Source organism: Thunnus albacares, chromosome 12, assembly GCF_914725855.1.
Source record: "Thunnus albacares chromosome 12, fThuAlb1.1, whole genome shotgun sequence".
Lineage (NCBI taxonomy): Eukaryota > Metazoa > Chordata > Actinopteri > Scombriformes > Scombridae > Thunnus > Thunnus albacares.
The window spans coordinates 18,725,981-18,740,536 of NC_058117.1; the positions used below are offsets into that span (position 1 = coordinate 18,725,981).

The following is a 14,556-nucleotide window of genomic DNA, read 5'->3' on the forward strand; positions in this document are numbered from 1 at the left end:
TCCAACAGCAAAAATAACAGTATACTTTTAATTGAAATTGATATTTTTCCTTTCACGTGTGCATGTACAAATGTATATCAGTAACACAATGACATGTAATTAACAGAAACATTAGCTTCCTTTTCACAAAAAAAGCATTTTCTTTTGTTTATAAGGCAACATGGGTGGTTCAACAAATAGTTTTTTCATAAAATCAGTAGGTCAAATGTATTTATGTACAATAATAAGTTACTAAATATGACATCACACTTCATTGAATACATTTCATCATGTACAGTAAATGGTGTACAAAGTAAAGTCAACCAGATTTGGTCTACAAAGTGCAGTGGCAACAATAGAAACATGTAGACAATAAAAATCTCTTTGTTGGTAAACATGGTTTGTCTCTTTGGTGAGTTGGAACAAATGTTGTTGGGTTTGTTTGTTTTTTTATTTATTTCTGTATGAAAATATTTCACAACTATTAGGTAATGTGGCAGATGTTGTGATGATGAACACAGAAACACAGGTTAATGTTAAAAAATATTTACATCTAAATCACTTTGGATGATCAACAATTAATGTAGCGGCTAACATCCTTCCAGTTGAGCAGTACAACAACAAAAGCTGATGTCTGCTGTAATGTAACAAAAGTTTACAAAATACATATGAAATGTATATTTTACAACAATAAGTTGTGAAATATGTTATCTTCTTTACAGTACAACACCCTCAAACACATTTGATTTCAGTTCATTTTTGATCATAATAAAAAAAATTCAGCATATTTTCTTTTCATTTTTTAAATCCACGACAATATCAAAGAATTGTAAATAGATATATAAATAAATATACACAAACTAAAATAAAGCAAGATTAATCACTAAAGGAATAATTTGACAATTTGGTATATGCTTACGTTGCTTTCTTGCTGAGAGCTAGATGAGTAGATCGATACCACTTTCATATCTGTCAGTTAAATATGAGACTGGACCCAGTAGATGGTTAGCTTAGCTTAGCACAATGACTGGAAACTTGTGGAGACAGCTAGCCCGGCTCTGTACAAAGGTAAAACCTCAAAAACTCACTAATTAAAACATTACAGCTTGTTTGTTTGTTTGTTTGTTTGTTTCACTGAAGTGTAAAAAAAAAAACAGCATTTTGCAGTTTTGAGAGGGGTTATATGCCAGACTCTTTCTTGGCTGAGAGCAGTGACTTCCTGGAGTGAGGAACAGAGATTACTTCAGACAGAGTCTGGCCAGCTGTTTACCCTTGTTTCCAACCTTTATGCTAAGCTAACCTAACTACTGGCTGTAGCTTCATATTTAACTGATATGTGAGTGGTATGGATCTTCTCATCTAACTCTTGGCACGAAAGTGACGAAGCCTATTTCCCCAACATGTCAAACTATCCCTCTAAACATTCTTTATTATACCACCTGACAAACCAAAATACTCTTCAGATGATATTTAGTGAATTTAGAGACACATAAAGGAACATCTGCATCAAAACTTAAGCTTGCAATATAATTCAGACTTTTCCATTTCTCAAAATTCTTTTCAAAACTAATTTTACCTCTCCCCTTGTTTATCCTGCTGCAGAGTACAACAGTAATTTGGGGTCACTGCAAATAGATGGTTCCTGTTATTATTGTCTAAGCAGCCGAAGAAGATGTAAGTGCTGGTGTTACAGGAAGGCAGCATGTTGACCTGACCAGGGCAAGCATTAAGGGAAGCAATTGGTGTTCACTTCATCTAGCTCATCTTCTCTTGAACCAGAAGCTTAGTTGTGACACTGATTAAGAGAAAGCCACAAGGATTTCGTAAAGCCAAGACTTTAAGCTGCTTCCACTGTGCCTGCATGATAAATCCATGCATGGCACTTAGCATGCATATACATTACATAAATGCCTTATAATCACTGTTCCAACTCCATAAGATAATGTATTTATACGATCTGATCTACACAGATTTAATTTGGGACCGCTCATCCATCAGCCTCTGGGAGTTCAAACACATAACATGTTAAATTGTTCTTTATATTCACACCCTCCTTCTTTGTGGATAAAAAAATCCAACAAATGGGAAGCAAAAATTGTGGTGGAAACAAAAAGCTCAGAGAAAGCCTTTAGAGGAAGCTTAGTTTGTGAACAAGTATTTTAACAATGTTTACAACAGTATACAGACTAAAAATGTATCATTGTATAAAAGAACACAGACTTCAAGAAGAATCCAGAGACTCTGACTACTTTGAGGAAACATTTGAAGGCTTCATTAGAATGGCTTATCTGTGTAAAATAGTCAGCTCACATTGACCAAAACATATCACAGCATGTTGTGATTGTGCTTTGGTGGGTACCAATTGTTCACTTTCACTTAAATTATTCTTAATCCCCTTTCCTCAAGAGAGAGCAGTGCCTCATTTAAATCTCATACCTTTTATAAAGTACAGTTTTTGATATTTAATTCAGGCGAACCCACTTCTTCCCCAAAGCCTCTTTTTTAGCTGTCAAAAGAAGCTGTCGATGCCAAAGAGCACTGATTAACTCAAAGAGCCTTTCTGCATTTTGATATTCATCATGCTAAATACAAATGGTTGTTTGGGCAACATTTTGAATGCATCATGGTCAATGTGTCTAATTAAAATGCAAATATTCCTTGTTTCCCTTCCACTAAGTAACAATGGAGCAGCATGCTTACAAGTGTGTGAGCTGCTGATGTATCCTGCTACAAATCCTGTAGGATTATCTTGCCTAATAACCACTTAGCAGTAAGATGACAGCGATAAGAACATTGTAAGATCAGACGATAAGATTTTTGCTAACGTTTAGATGTGACAGTTTGATGATGCCATTTTAATGTCTTTAAATACTCCAAAATCCAGAAAAATCAATACCCCCATTTACCCCCGTTCCTCATGTACAGAATGTCATGCGCCATGTCCATTTTACTCCTTTAGACGCCAATTGTTCTCAACAGGCAACAGAAATTTCCCCATGATTCTTCCGTCGCACTATGGCCTTGTTGGCGGAATCTAGGATATCAGTCTCTTCTGTGAATCAATTCATTGTTTATACTGGACAAAAAGATTAAGTCTGATCCCTTAGTGTAGAGGAGATTATGCACTCGTTTCCCTCCCCCAGTCACACAGCTGTGGTCTGTTTGATGCTGTGAAAGCTGACCCTGGTTGGAGACGTTGGGATGGACATGGCTCGAGCCACTCGCACTCGGAGTGCATGGTTGTCCTGCCAGCGGTGCCACCGTTTCCTCACTGCAGAACGTACCTTAAATGTTGACGATAAATACAGCTATTATTTCTATTTGCTATCATATAAAACTAATGTGTACATGCAGAAAAGAAGAAACGCTACAACTTGAAAGTCAGAACTTGATTTTTTTGTTAAAGGAATATACTGTACATTTAGCTTAGTTTAGCATAAAAACTGAAAGCACCTCTAACTAATTAACACATACGTTGATTGTTAGTTTGTTTTTTGTGCAGATTAAAGATATAACGTGTTAATTAGTAGCTTAAGAGGTGCTGTCAACTAGCTGTTTCACCACTTCTCCATCAGTCGAGGGGCCAGAGAAGGAAGAAGGAAGAATGACTACAAACACGAAAACTCCCTGCATGTATGTGTACGGTGAGTACCAAATTAAAACGGTCCTTTAAAAACAATTCAGACCTTTCCGTTAATGCCATGCAATCATTTTTGCCAGTACAAGAGGGATGACTAAAATTCTTCACAATTCCTCATCAAATTAACCGCCCCCCCACCCTCGAGTTTCAATTATTGGAGGGCCGGGAGAGAGCATTAAGAGGGTACTTCATTTTTCAGAATTACTAGCAAATGTGTAATTCTTGTAATGGCATTAATGACTTTCAAACAGCTGGAATTCCAGGAATCTGCTTTTATTTTAATTAGTCTAGAGGGACAGAACTCAATTAAGGTATTTTATCATATTTAAGGATCATCATCGAAATGCTGCAATTTCACTGATGGAGCAGAATATATATCTAAACTGTTTATGAAAGCTACCTGATCCTTCCCCTGGTTGAACTTAGTAAAACTATAACTAGAAGGGGATAGAAAGAGGTTAGAAAAAGACATTACTAAAGTAATCAAGAAAATCAATTTGGGGTTTTATTGAGATCACATATCAGGAATCATGTTGACAATTTGATTAAATTCATAAATTGCAAAGCTCCAATGACTCACCTCTCCATTTAGAAAGCAGTAAAACACTGACACAAAGAACCCCTGCAGAATAAGACACATTACTATTAGAAGTAGTAAATGCAGCTGTATTGTGTAATCACACCTTAATTAGACATGAGAGAATTCAAATTGTGCAGTCATGAGAAGAAAAGGTGAAAAAAAAAAGTTCAATTTAGGGAGCAAATCTTGCAATGGCAAATGTAATTCTTGACAGTAAAAAAGCCTTACTTCTCCTCCCACTCAGTCTTACATTTAAGCACAGGACATAGAAAAAAAAAAAAAAAAAAAAGGCCACGCCACAGAGCAGAAATCATGCCCACATGGCCCTGGTAATCCTGACAGCTGAGAGTCCTGAACACGAGGCAGCAGGGCCATGTTGTGTGGAAGCACAGCCAGGATGCTACTTCAGATCATCTTCCCACAAGAAGGCTCATAACCTGAAAAGTCATCCTTAAAGAAGTGATACATCCCCACGATGAGACGCATTACGAAATCAGTATGATTCACATTGTTAACTCTAAAAGTAGTGCGCGCTGGTTTTTCGAGCACTGACCCACGTCACGCTGTATCATTATCTTTATTCTCACCTGAAAAGACTGTAAAAAGGAATTGAAATAGATGAAAACGATTTGTGAGATGTCATCCTCCCCCGGATTCACAAAGAAGAGCATGTAGGTGATTCCCAGCAGAGGTAGCAAGACCAGTGTTGCTTTCACAGCTTTTCTGTGAAGACAGAAACAGAATATCATGAGCCTCATTAATAAATTAACTATAATTATAATATAATAAGAACTTGGTTTTCATCCAAGTTGACTCTAGAAAATGCGTGATCCTGCGTCAGCAGAATAAATAAACACACAGCTTTGCTTCTCATAATACCAACACATTATTAGAGAGATGAAGCCTAGTTTGCATTATAGCTACCATTTTATATTAAGACACTCTTTATAAATGGTGTATACAGTCTCAGTCAAAACTGATACTGTATGTTGTAACTGTACACATGATTATCAAATGTACAACTTTTACTTTTATAGGGTTTTTTTCCATTTTTAAGAACAAATTTGTGGTTCTCAGGTTTTGAAAAATATAGTTTTATTATTTTCATCCCTCTTATGTGGTAATAATGTTTTGTTTTGTTTTTTACTTTCTAATAAACCATCAGGTCTGCACATATAAATGTTAAATCATCAATTAAAATAATCTATTAAAGTTATAGATGTTTATACATTGTAATCAACAGGTTTTGTTTTGGATGTTTGTTCCTCTGATGAACTTAAGAGATGGCTAAAAAGACAAAGCAAGTGTTTTTGAAATCTGGCAACCCAAAGATTTTTTATGACTTTTAACTGATCTATAAAGCAATAGTAAATTATTTATTTACCGTTGATAAAGCCGTTGGTTATAACTTATCAATGCTTTATGAAGAGTGTCATACTAGAGAGAGGTACAGCAAGATGTTTAAAATGAAACCGAGATTTCAAATATGTTTTCTGCCAATAATCTTAACATGCTGTACATTGCTAGCAATTTAAACATCATATAAAATCCTGTCTTTCTTTGTCAAATTCATCCCCTGGTTTGTGTAATTCTGGTAAAACCAGCAGCGTGTCGAAGCAACCATTATTTTCTATTTTTAGGTCAACAATTTCTGCCTGAAATCCCTGTCCTGCACTCACTTAAATCTTCATAGCTCATGTCAGCATATCTGTCAGAGCAACCGTAAATCCAACTCTGGCTTGAAGTACTTGAATCAAAGTTGTCTGAGCTGTGACACCGCTAACACCCTGTACACTCTGAATAATCCCCCCAGGGGAGAAAAGTACACTTGATGTTAATAAAAAGCGAGAAAACAAGCTCACAATTTTAGTGCACAGCGGCACACAGCATCGGCTCTGTCAAGCACAGACACACCAAATCTCTGCCATTACTCACTCATCAAGTCTCATCAGACACATGAGAGGTTAGCCACCTCTAAAGATTACTGGTGGGACCAAATGAAATGGCTTCTTGGATGGAGTACTGTAAATACCTTGTGCTCACTCACATCAATTTGTTTGTCTAGACTTCTTTTTTTTTAATGACAGGGATATTTAGCGTTTTTTTTTTTTTTTACAGAACTCAGTCCGAATGAATTTCTACAATAAAAACCCTGTCTGCCATGGGCTCTTAAGGAGATTAGTGAAACACATCAGATTTCACCTTAGATGTTCAAGGAAACTGCTTGACCAGAGAAACCAGAGAAACTGCACACAACTTAATCTGAGTATCTACAATATCTACCATATAGTACTATAATATGGAAGTGTTCTGAGAAACATACAAAACATGCAAAAGATTAGAAAGGATTTGACTGTTGCCCCTTTCTGACAAAAAAGATGACTTTCTTATTTGCTTGAAATAGCAGTGTTTTAGTGAAACACATCATAAAAATAGGTTTTCAGTGTTAATGTGAGTTAATCTTTTAAAATGACAGCAATAATTGCAATTATAGGCAATACTTAACCTGAAAGTGGCACAGCAAAAGCCATTAGAACTATAATCGAGCTCTACTATTACAGTACTTGGCAGTTCTTTGGTCCCCTAATATCTTCTGAGGGCATCGAGTGCTCTGATTTGTATGAAATTAAGTCAGAATTTAAACATTGACACTAATAGTAATGGTTCAAATTCGTTTACACATTTCTTCACAGCCACTAAACGCTCCATGTTGTCTTCGGAAGAAGCGAACAGACAGAAAAAGAGCCTAATTTCTACATTGCACACAATTACACACAGAATCGACTCACCTGTACTGTATCGTTTCAGATGTGGTAGAAGCTCTCAGTTTGGTCATAAGAATTCTTACAATGTTGAAGAGGAAAACAAAATTTATCTAGAAGAAGACAAACAAAACAATTAGTTTTGAACTCTAGGTGCTAATGGCTTACACTGAAATACACCGAGAGCAATTTTCCGTTAGGACCAGACTCTGCTCATTAAATGCTGAGTAGGAGGAGTAGAGGGCAACACAAGTCAAAACCATCTCCTCTCTCAACAAGACAGTGCTAGAGGAATTGGAGAAATCAAGGCTGGTCACAGCATTACTACATGCTGGTAACAGCTTGTACATAACCATTAGTGGATACATTCCTACAGCATCAATACAGTTTCTTATTTTCAGTATTCCTATGTGTGAAAACGCTTAACGCTTCAGGAAGATTAATTCTACCTCAACACAAGCTAGATGCCGCACGCTCATTATAAAACCATTTTCGTTCATCATTTCATTTTTCACCTACAAGTAGGCATAAGTGATGAATCTTAGGTTAGTGTAAATGGTGTTATATAAATGAATGGTTTCAAAAATAATGCAAAAATAATGACAATGAATGTACAGTGCAACACATCTCTGTGCTGTTGCTCACCAGAAGCACAAGAATAACTGGTCCCTGGTAAATGTAGTCCACATATTTTCCAGGTTCTTTACCAAACCAACATCTGTTGAAATAAAGGAAATAAATCAATACCATCTCAGTAACAGAAAATCATATGGACTTGAATTTTTGTTGAATACCTACTGTTCATTTTCATAATATAACTTTCCAATAGCCCAGGCTACTATTATAGGGAATGGAATACCTGAAAAAGAGAGAAAAAAATATCCATGTCATTCAGTGTTTTTAGATAAAGTATTAAACATTTACAAGGGGCATATATATTGTTAGAAAATAGCTTCCATTGCAAATAAATGTATTAATCCACAGGCTACAAACAGCTTTTAGATGGCGTGGAGGCAGTAGGACTGAATGATGAAGGTGAAAATCACAGAATGTCCTCCTTTAAAAAAAAAAAACTCAGAACCATATTCTCCATTTCAGAAGAAAGATTTAAGAGCTCATGCTGCTCATTTTGAAACCTTTGTACAGCAAGATCAAAATGGAGAAAAATAACAACACTACAAGCTTCAGTTACAAAGCAGAAACTTGAAAAAAGGATAAATATGTTCCCATTTTTCTCTTCTGAAAGAACGAATGAGTATCCATTATGGTAATAACATTTTTTTAAATCAAATTTTAATCAAAACATATTTTTTCTCAGAGAAGCATATTGCTATTTACACTTTAAACTGTATTTTCATTTGAACTTTTCACAGTACACTTCCACCTAATGTGTTTTGCTACAATCCTTTATTTGTTTTCATGTACATGTGGTCTGTGTTTCAGAGCTTATGCCTATTTTATAAACTGTTTTGAGACTGTTTTGCTGCATTTTGTGGCTTGTTAGGATAGAAGAACTAAAAAGAAAAAAAAGTAAAACCCAAAGCCGTCTGGACTGCAGTTCAAGGAAAGTCTGCTTTTCCCAAACAAGTAGTTGATTCTTGGCTTTTAACCTTGCCGGTGAGCCGACAACCTAACTGAACAAACATCCTCTAGCTAAATAACAAAAACACAAAGACAGAAAGCTGATCTAATATGGTTAAGTTTTGTAACAAGCAGCACAAAGTAGATCAGCTGTTTGTAAAGGTTAAATGATCAGTGAAATAACCTTTAATGGAGCTGAAAACATATTCTGCACCAGGTCTGAAACTATTTTGATCCCAGCTAACAGCAGGTCTCTGGTGGAAGACAGATTTAATCTGCCCCACTTCCATCATATAATAATGAATTCTAATTAACAATCTCTGAAGACTAATAGCAGCGACACAATGAGAAATCTATTCTGTTTCTGGCTCATGGTTTCCACAATGCAGCAGTTGTAGAGATGAAAGAACAAGAGAATTCGCTCTGATTACTTATCATACTTATATCTATTTAACTGTATATATATTATATGTTGTATAAAATAAAGCTTAGTGAAATTTCAGTCAGGAAGGCTATATTCTGCATGCTCAGGTCTGTAGTATTATTTCTCAAACCATCTGTCATTCCCATCCCTAATGCATGCTCATTCATAATTTCCTTGCTGTCATTCCCCTGGGTGTCAATTAAGACATCAGCTGTTCACATCAGCTGGTCACATCTAACCAATAGCACAGTAACACACCTTCATCGCCAGCCTATCATATTGCAGCTGTCCTTTTAAATGTTTTCTCCATCTCTACCTTAGTGCTTTCCTGCTGCCATTTTGCACACCCCACCACCTCCCCATCACCGCCCAGTCTTTGCAGATTCATCACTTCATCAACCTCATCAGCCTTATCAGTCTCAGCAGAAGTCATCAGCCACCACCACCACCACCAGTGTCTAGACCCCATGGGGGGATTTATCTTGCTGCTGCTCAGGATTGATGTCCCTCAATTACAAAATCTCCCTGTAGAGTCTAAGTGCCAAAGACTTGTGACAGCACTTAATCATTAGAATCATCTGTATAATAAACAGTTCTTTGTGCTTCATTCATTCGTCTCTCCTGATTGAACTATAGCTGCCTGCTTCTATTTCAGTATGAGTCTAATCAAGTCACCACTGGAATATTTGCAGAAATATTTGCATATGTTGTCTAAGGTATTGTAATGTAACGTAATGTATTCTTATTCTTTCTCATTTATTTAATTTTAAATGGTTCTTTTTTTTTCCTTTAATCAGTTTCCTCCCACTTTAACCTGTTTCTTCTGCGGCTGAAACATGTAAAAGTCCTATATTTTGTAACAAGCTAATGATACTGAAATATTATAAATTATGGACATTATTTACAGAAATTAAAATAGTATTTTTCAAGGTATTATGTTTCCTGAAAATACATCCTACAGGGTATGTAACCACACAGATTTGATTAAAACCAAACTCAATTGTAATCTGCACCTGCAGGAGTGCTTGATGACTTTCAAGTGCTAATGAGTTGACCTTCTTCATAGAGGAAGTTGTGTAGATAATCTAATCACATTAGGTTATTAAAGTTAGACTGATATGGGTGATATCTTCCTTTGGTTATTTCTATTTTAAAACCAATATTGGCTTCATGTCATTAGCTATGATATGTCATCTGTTCATTTGCTATTTAGCTCTGTTGAGTCACTTTAGCATGACCTAGATGCAGTAAAGTATCTGTTTCTATTTCTTCCAGCAAGAACACACATTGTCCATTACATAAAGGAAAGACGGAAATGTCAGACTGTCTCAGGGAAGCATACAAGCGTGTTTCCATGCGCATTTTTCTGCCTCGAGATGAAATATTCTGACACTGGTGTTGGGTCTGTCCAACTCACAATATGCTTCTCCTAATAGTTGAATTCAAGGTGAGCATAGATAATTAATGTGGTCATGACAGGGCATCTGCTGCATGTTCAAAACTCATTGTATCACTGGAAGTCAAGCACAAAAAAATGACATTTTCCACACATCACTGCAGCTCTGTTCTATTATGAAATCAGAGCATTAGCTTGAGTCTGAAGCACTGAAGGGTCTCCATCCACTTCACCGCTGACCAGACTTCACTTAAGTACCTCCGTTCAAGCAAACGTTAACTTCATCATTTAAAACTGTGATCTAAATGCCTCAAGAATTTCATTTGCAAAAGTTGAGCAAATGTAACAAATTCATAACATAAATTCTGACACTCTTCATTTTGGCGAGATATATGATTAGTGCCAGAAGCCAACCAGAGATCGACACTTATACACAAATATAATGTGTGTAAGCATCAGTTACTGTATGTCAAAATAACAATGTAAACTCAGAATTAATCCAGAACGCTTATGATAATTTATAATCATGTGGGAAAAAAAGGTGATATGATCCTAAGATCCAGAACAACTACTAAATAGACCTTGAGGTAAGAATGTTTTTTCAACTACTGTTTCCAAAGTTAAAAATGAACATCAGCTGTTTTCAGCCAACATGTATGTGAAGTCCTTTCCATTCCAGTAAAAATGGAAATTTAAACATCTTCATTTCCATGACAACAGATGAAACACCATCTGCTGATCAAAAGCAAGGAAGCGTCTAGAGCTGCTACTAAATAGACCTTGTGATGAAATTGTTTCATCAACTGTTGTGAAGCTCAAGAATGAATTTTTAAATTTAATTTATAATCAGAAAAAATATATAAAGCTTAAGATTTGGGATCAATGAATACCAAATACTATCAATCTATAAAATCAATGCATTGTAGGTCACAAAATATAAGGTTAAACTGGAGTTTAAAATGTTTTTGTTTTTTTTCACTTGGTTCTGATATTTATATTTTGTAATGAAATCTATAAAAAAACAACTTTTACTAAATACGTACTGCCATTTACTGCTTTCATTCTACCTTTGTGAGATATGTGAGTGTCTCAAACCATGAATTCTGTGTATCATACAGAAACAAAAACAGTGTAGCGTCACTAATGCACAGTCAACATGAGCATACTTACACCAACCGATGAAAAGGAAGACCCACTTTCTGAGCTTGTCGGTTGAATAAGTCATCACAATGGCTGTGTGAAGGTAACATCCTTCAACAAACATCCAGAAGAAGTTTGTAACCACAAAGTAGTTGTATATTGTTGTAATTAATCGACACCAAGGCTGAAAAGAAAAAGACAAGATACAGAAACACAACATACTTTTCTTTTACTTGAACTTACTGAGAATTTAAATGGATTTACATGTTATATGTGTGCTGCGTATACTATACCAAATCAGTTCTGTTACCTCATTGCTCTCATGGATATTGTGGTCAATCAACTGAAGCAAAAACCACATCACATTCCTCAGTATGAAGGTGGTGATCAAATTCCAGTGGATGATGTTTCGTAGACATCGTATGCTCCTACACAACGAGCCGAGTGAAAGAGATGTTATATTATGATGCTTTTATTACTACAGTAAAGCATATTCAAAGTAAAATGAGATTCAAGATCAGAAAATAAAAATGCCAGATCTGTGTTGTCTATGATAGGGTTAGACCTTAGAGTATTTTCATTTATGTAATACATTTCTTTCTCAATGTACTTATTAAAATGAGATTTAAAGGCTTATACTGTGACACTGAAAAGTGTAGATGAGGTGGGTCATCATTCATTAAAGCAACTGACCCCAACTTGTTTTGCTTGTGACCCCTCTAAGATAAAGCATTTTCTACTTATGTCATCACAGGTTATGAAATTGGTGTGGATGTGAATTTTGAGTGATTCAACAGCAGCAGCAGTCATCTAGGTTCAGATGCTGCTCTAGAAAATTTCCCATCCTGCCAACAATACATTTCTGTGGGAAAAACACAGAAAAAGTTTTTTTTTTTTTCTTTAAATCTGTGAAATCTACAGATATTTAATCTCAGAACCAAATATTGACTATTTTTGTCTTTAATCTAAAGAAATCAATTTTTTGCCTTCAGAAGCACACATCAATCAAACCCTAGTGCACAACACAGCTGAGGCTGTTTAGTATCTGCTCTGTTCTGTCATAGTAGACGTACGTGTGTGTGTGTGTGTGTTTAAATCGGGACATAAAAAGAGAAGCTTAGAAGAGAGAAGTGTTATGAAATACACATTATACCTTCTGTAGCCTATATGAGTGCTGAGTTGCAGGGATCTATTCATTTGACATAAACGAATTAATGATAAGCATTCCGAGGACATCAAATGAATTTTCATGACTGTCTTCTGTGAGGTCGCATGCATACAGGACACATTTAAATGGGCACTATTTCTGTACTTGCCTTAAGCATAAGAAGAGAATGAAGGCCACGACTAGAGCTCCCACAGAGATACAGTGGCCTAGGTAGTTGATGATCAGCGCTATTTTATAATGCATTGGATATTTTCTCTGGAAAGACAACACTTGAATTACTTCTTAAATGTTACTGTTGGATAATAGAAGAAAGAGAGTGGGTCAGGAATACATAAATATCAACAGTGTAATATCTATCTATGCTTTTTTTATATATATATTTTTGAGATCTAGTGAGAGAAAGCAAATGTCATTGACACAATTCAGATGTGTTGGCTTAAAACTGTCTGAGAAAATAGAGCAAGACCCAAAAATACACATAATCAGGAGACATGATGTGAGGAAATCAGGCCAAAACTCATTACACACAATACATCAGTCTTATAGTTTGCCCTCAGGCTTTGCTTATAGAGACACAGACATGACTGTATTTCCATATTTGTTAAGTCATCCGGAAATAAATGTTTAAAAACGTTTATATGCGCTATGTCAAATAAGGAAATGCAGTTCAATAAGTGTTGCGCAATCACAAAACACATTTACTTTGCCATATCTGATTGGTTTTCCCTCTGCGCCATTAGTGTAATGATGAGCATTATCTGAGATGCTTAACAGATTGCTTAGAGAATAAAGGGCATAGCAGGATTGCTCCTGCGTCATCAAACTAACCTTCTCCTCCAAAATGGGTTCACAATTGGAGTAATTGCTCTTCAACGCCCACGTCCCATTATCCATGCATTCCCTGTAAGCACTCCCTGCAAGAAGAGTTGAGAGCACAGTTGAGATAACAACGAAATTGTTGCATCGTTGCCAACACTGACAGTATTTTAGAAATACTTGTTGATCTCAACTGAGAGATAGTTTTCAAGATTTGTACATCCATTCAAATCTGACATCTTTATTCAATATCGGACACTGCATTCAGCTGAGACGGCACTGGTACAAGCCGGTTATTTGTTGTGTCAAGGTTACAGTGATGTGTTTGCCAAATAGGTTAGCTGAAATATCTTTGTAATTTCCTTAGAGCTCAGTTCAAAGTTTAGCGCTACTATCTGTCTGACTCTTATACAGAATACCAATTCAGCAATACAAATTTTTATTATGGCAGGGAGATGCAAAGCCTCTTACTCAGTCGGTTTATTTGCATATCTTTTAAAACCTGCTTTCCATAATCAACTTTGAAGTGAATTTTTTCATTTTGCTCTTTCCTCACCGCGCATTCAGAGGTCCCTTTATCTCTTTAACACTGAAAAATTTAAAGTTGAGGCGAAAACAGAGCAGCTATAAATGAATAAAGGTTATTTTCTTCTATTCTATTATGACCAGTCACATAAAGTGATAATTCTAACCACTCCGCTGCCAAGATACACATCATTTATTTAGCTTTTTTCTAGTGTGCATGAAAACTCTCATCAATTATGATTTTGCTGCTGTCACAAACTATAGCTGTCTGATAAACAATGGTTTCAAAAAAGCATCCACAATAATAGTTTCAGTACGTTTTTTTTTTATTATTATTTACTAAAAAATATTTTGATAGTTCAAGGCCTTGAGTGTATTCAGTTACAAATAAATGGCTGTCGGATTAATTTTAGCTCATTTTATGATCAGTTTAGATCTAAATAATTAAACTGTTCAACATAATTTCATGTGCTTAACTGATCCTATTTCCTGTGAGTAAATTAGCCCTGGGGCTACTTTGATATTTCCCTAAATACGTGAACGGA

General features: G+C 35.7%; 1 protein-coding gene across 1 annotated transcript in view; it reads right to left on the reverse strand.

Annotated features, from left to right (window-relative positions):
* LOC122994659 (corticotropin-releasing factor receptor 2) overlaps nt 1–14,556 on the reverse strand; it is a 38,426-nt gene continuing 23,870 nt past the window's right edge. Inside the window, exons 3-12 of the mRNA XM_044369473.1 lie at nt 13,499–13,584; nt 12,819–12,925; nt 11,813–11,930; nt 11,533–11,686; nt 7,760–7,820; nt 7,607–7,679; nt 6,989–7,074; nt 4,787–4,922; nt 4,200–4,241; nt 1–3,263 (exon numbers count right to left, since the gene is read on the reverse strand). Of these exons, the coding sequence (XP_044225408.1) occupies nt 3,123–3,263; nt 4,200–4,241; nt 4,787–4,922; nt 6,989–7,074; nt 7,607–7,679; nt 7,760–7,820; nt 11,533–11,686; nt 11,813–11,930; nt 12,819–12,925; nt 13,499–13,584 (1,004 nt within the window). The 3' untranslated portion in view covers nt 1–3,122. The remainder of the gene's footprint in view (nt 3,264–4,199; nt 4,242–4,786; nt 4,923–6,988; nt 7,075–7,606; nt 7,680–7,759; nt 7,821–11,532; nt 11,687–11,812; nt 11,931–12,818; nt 12,926–13,498; nt 13,585–14,556) is intronic.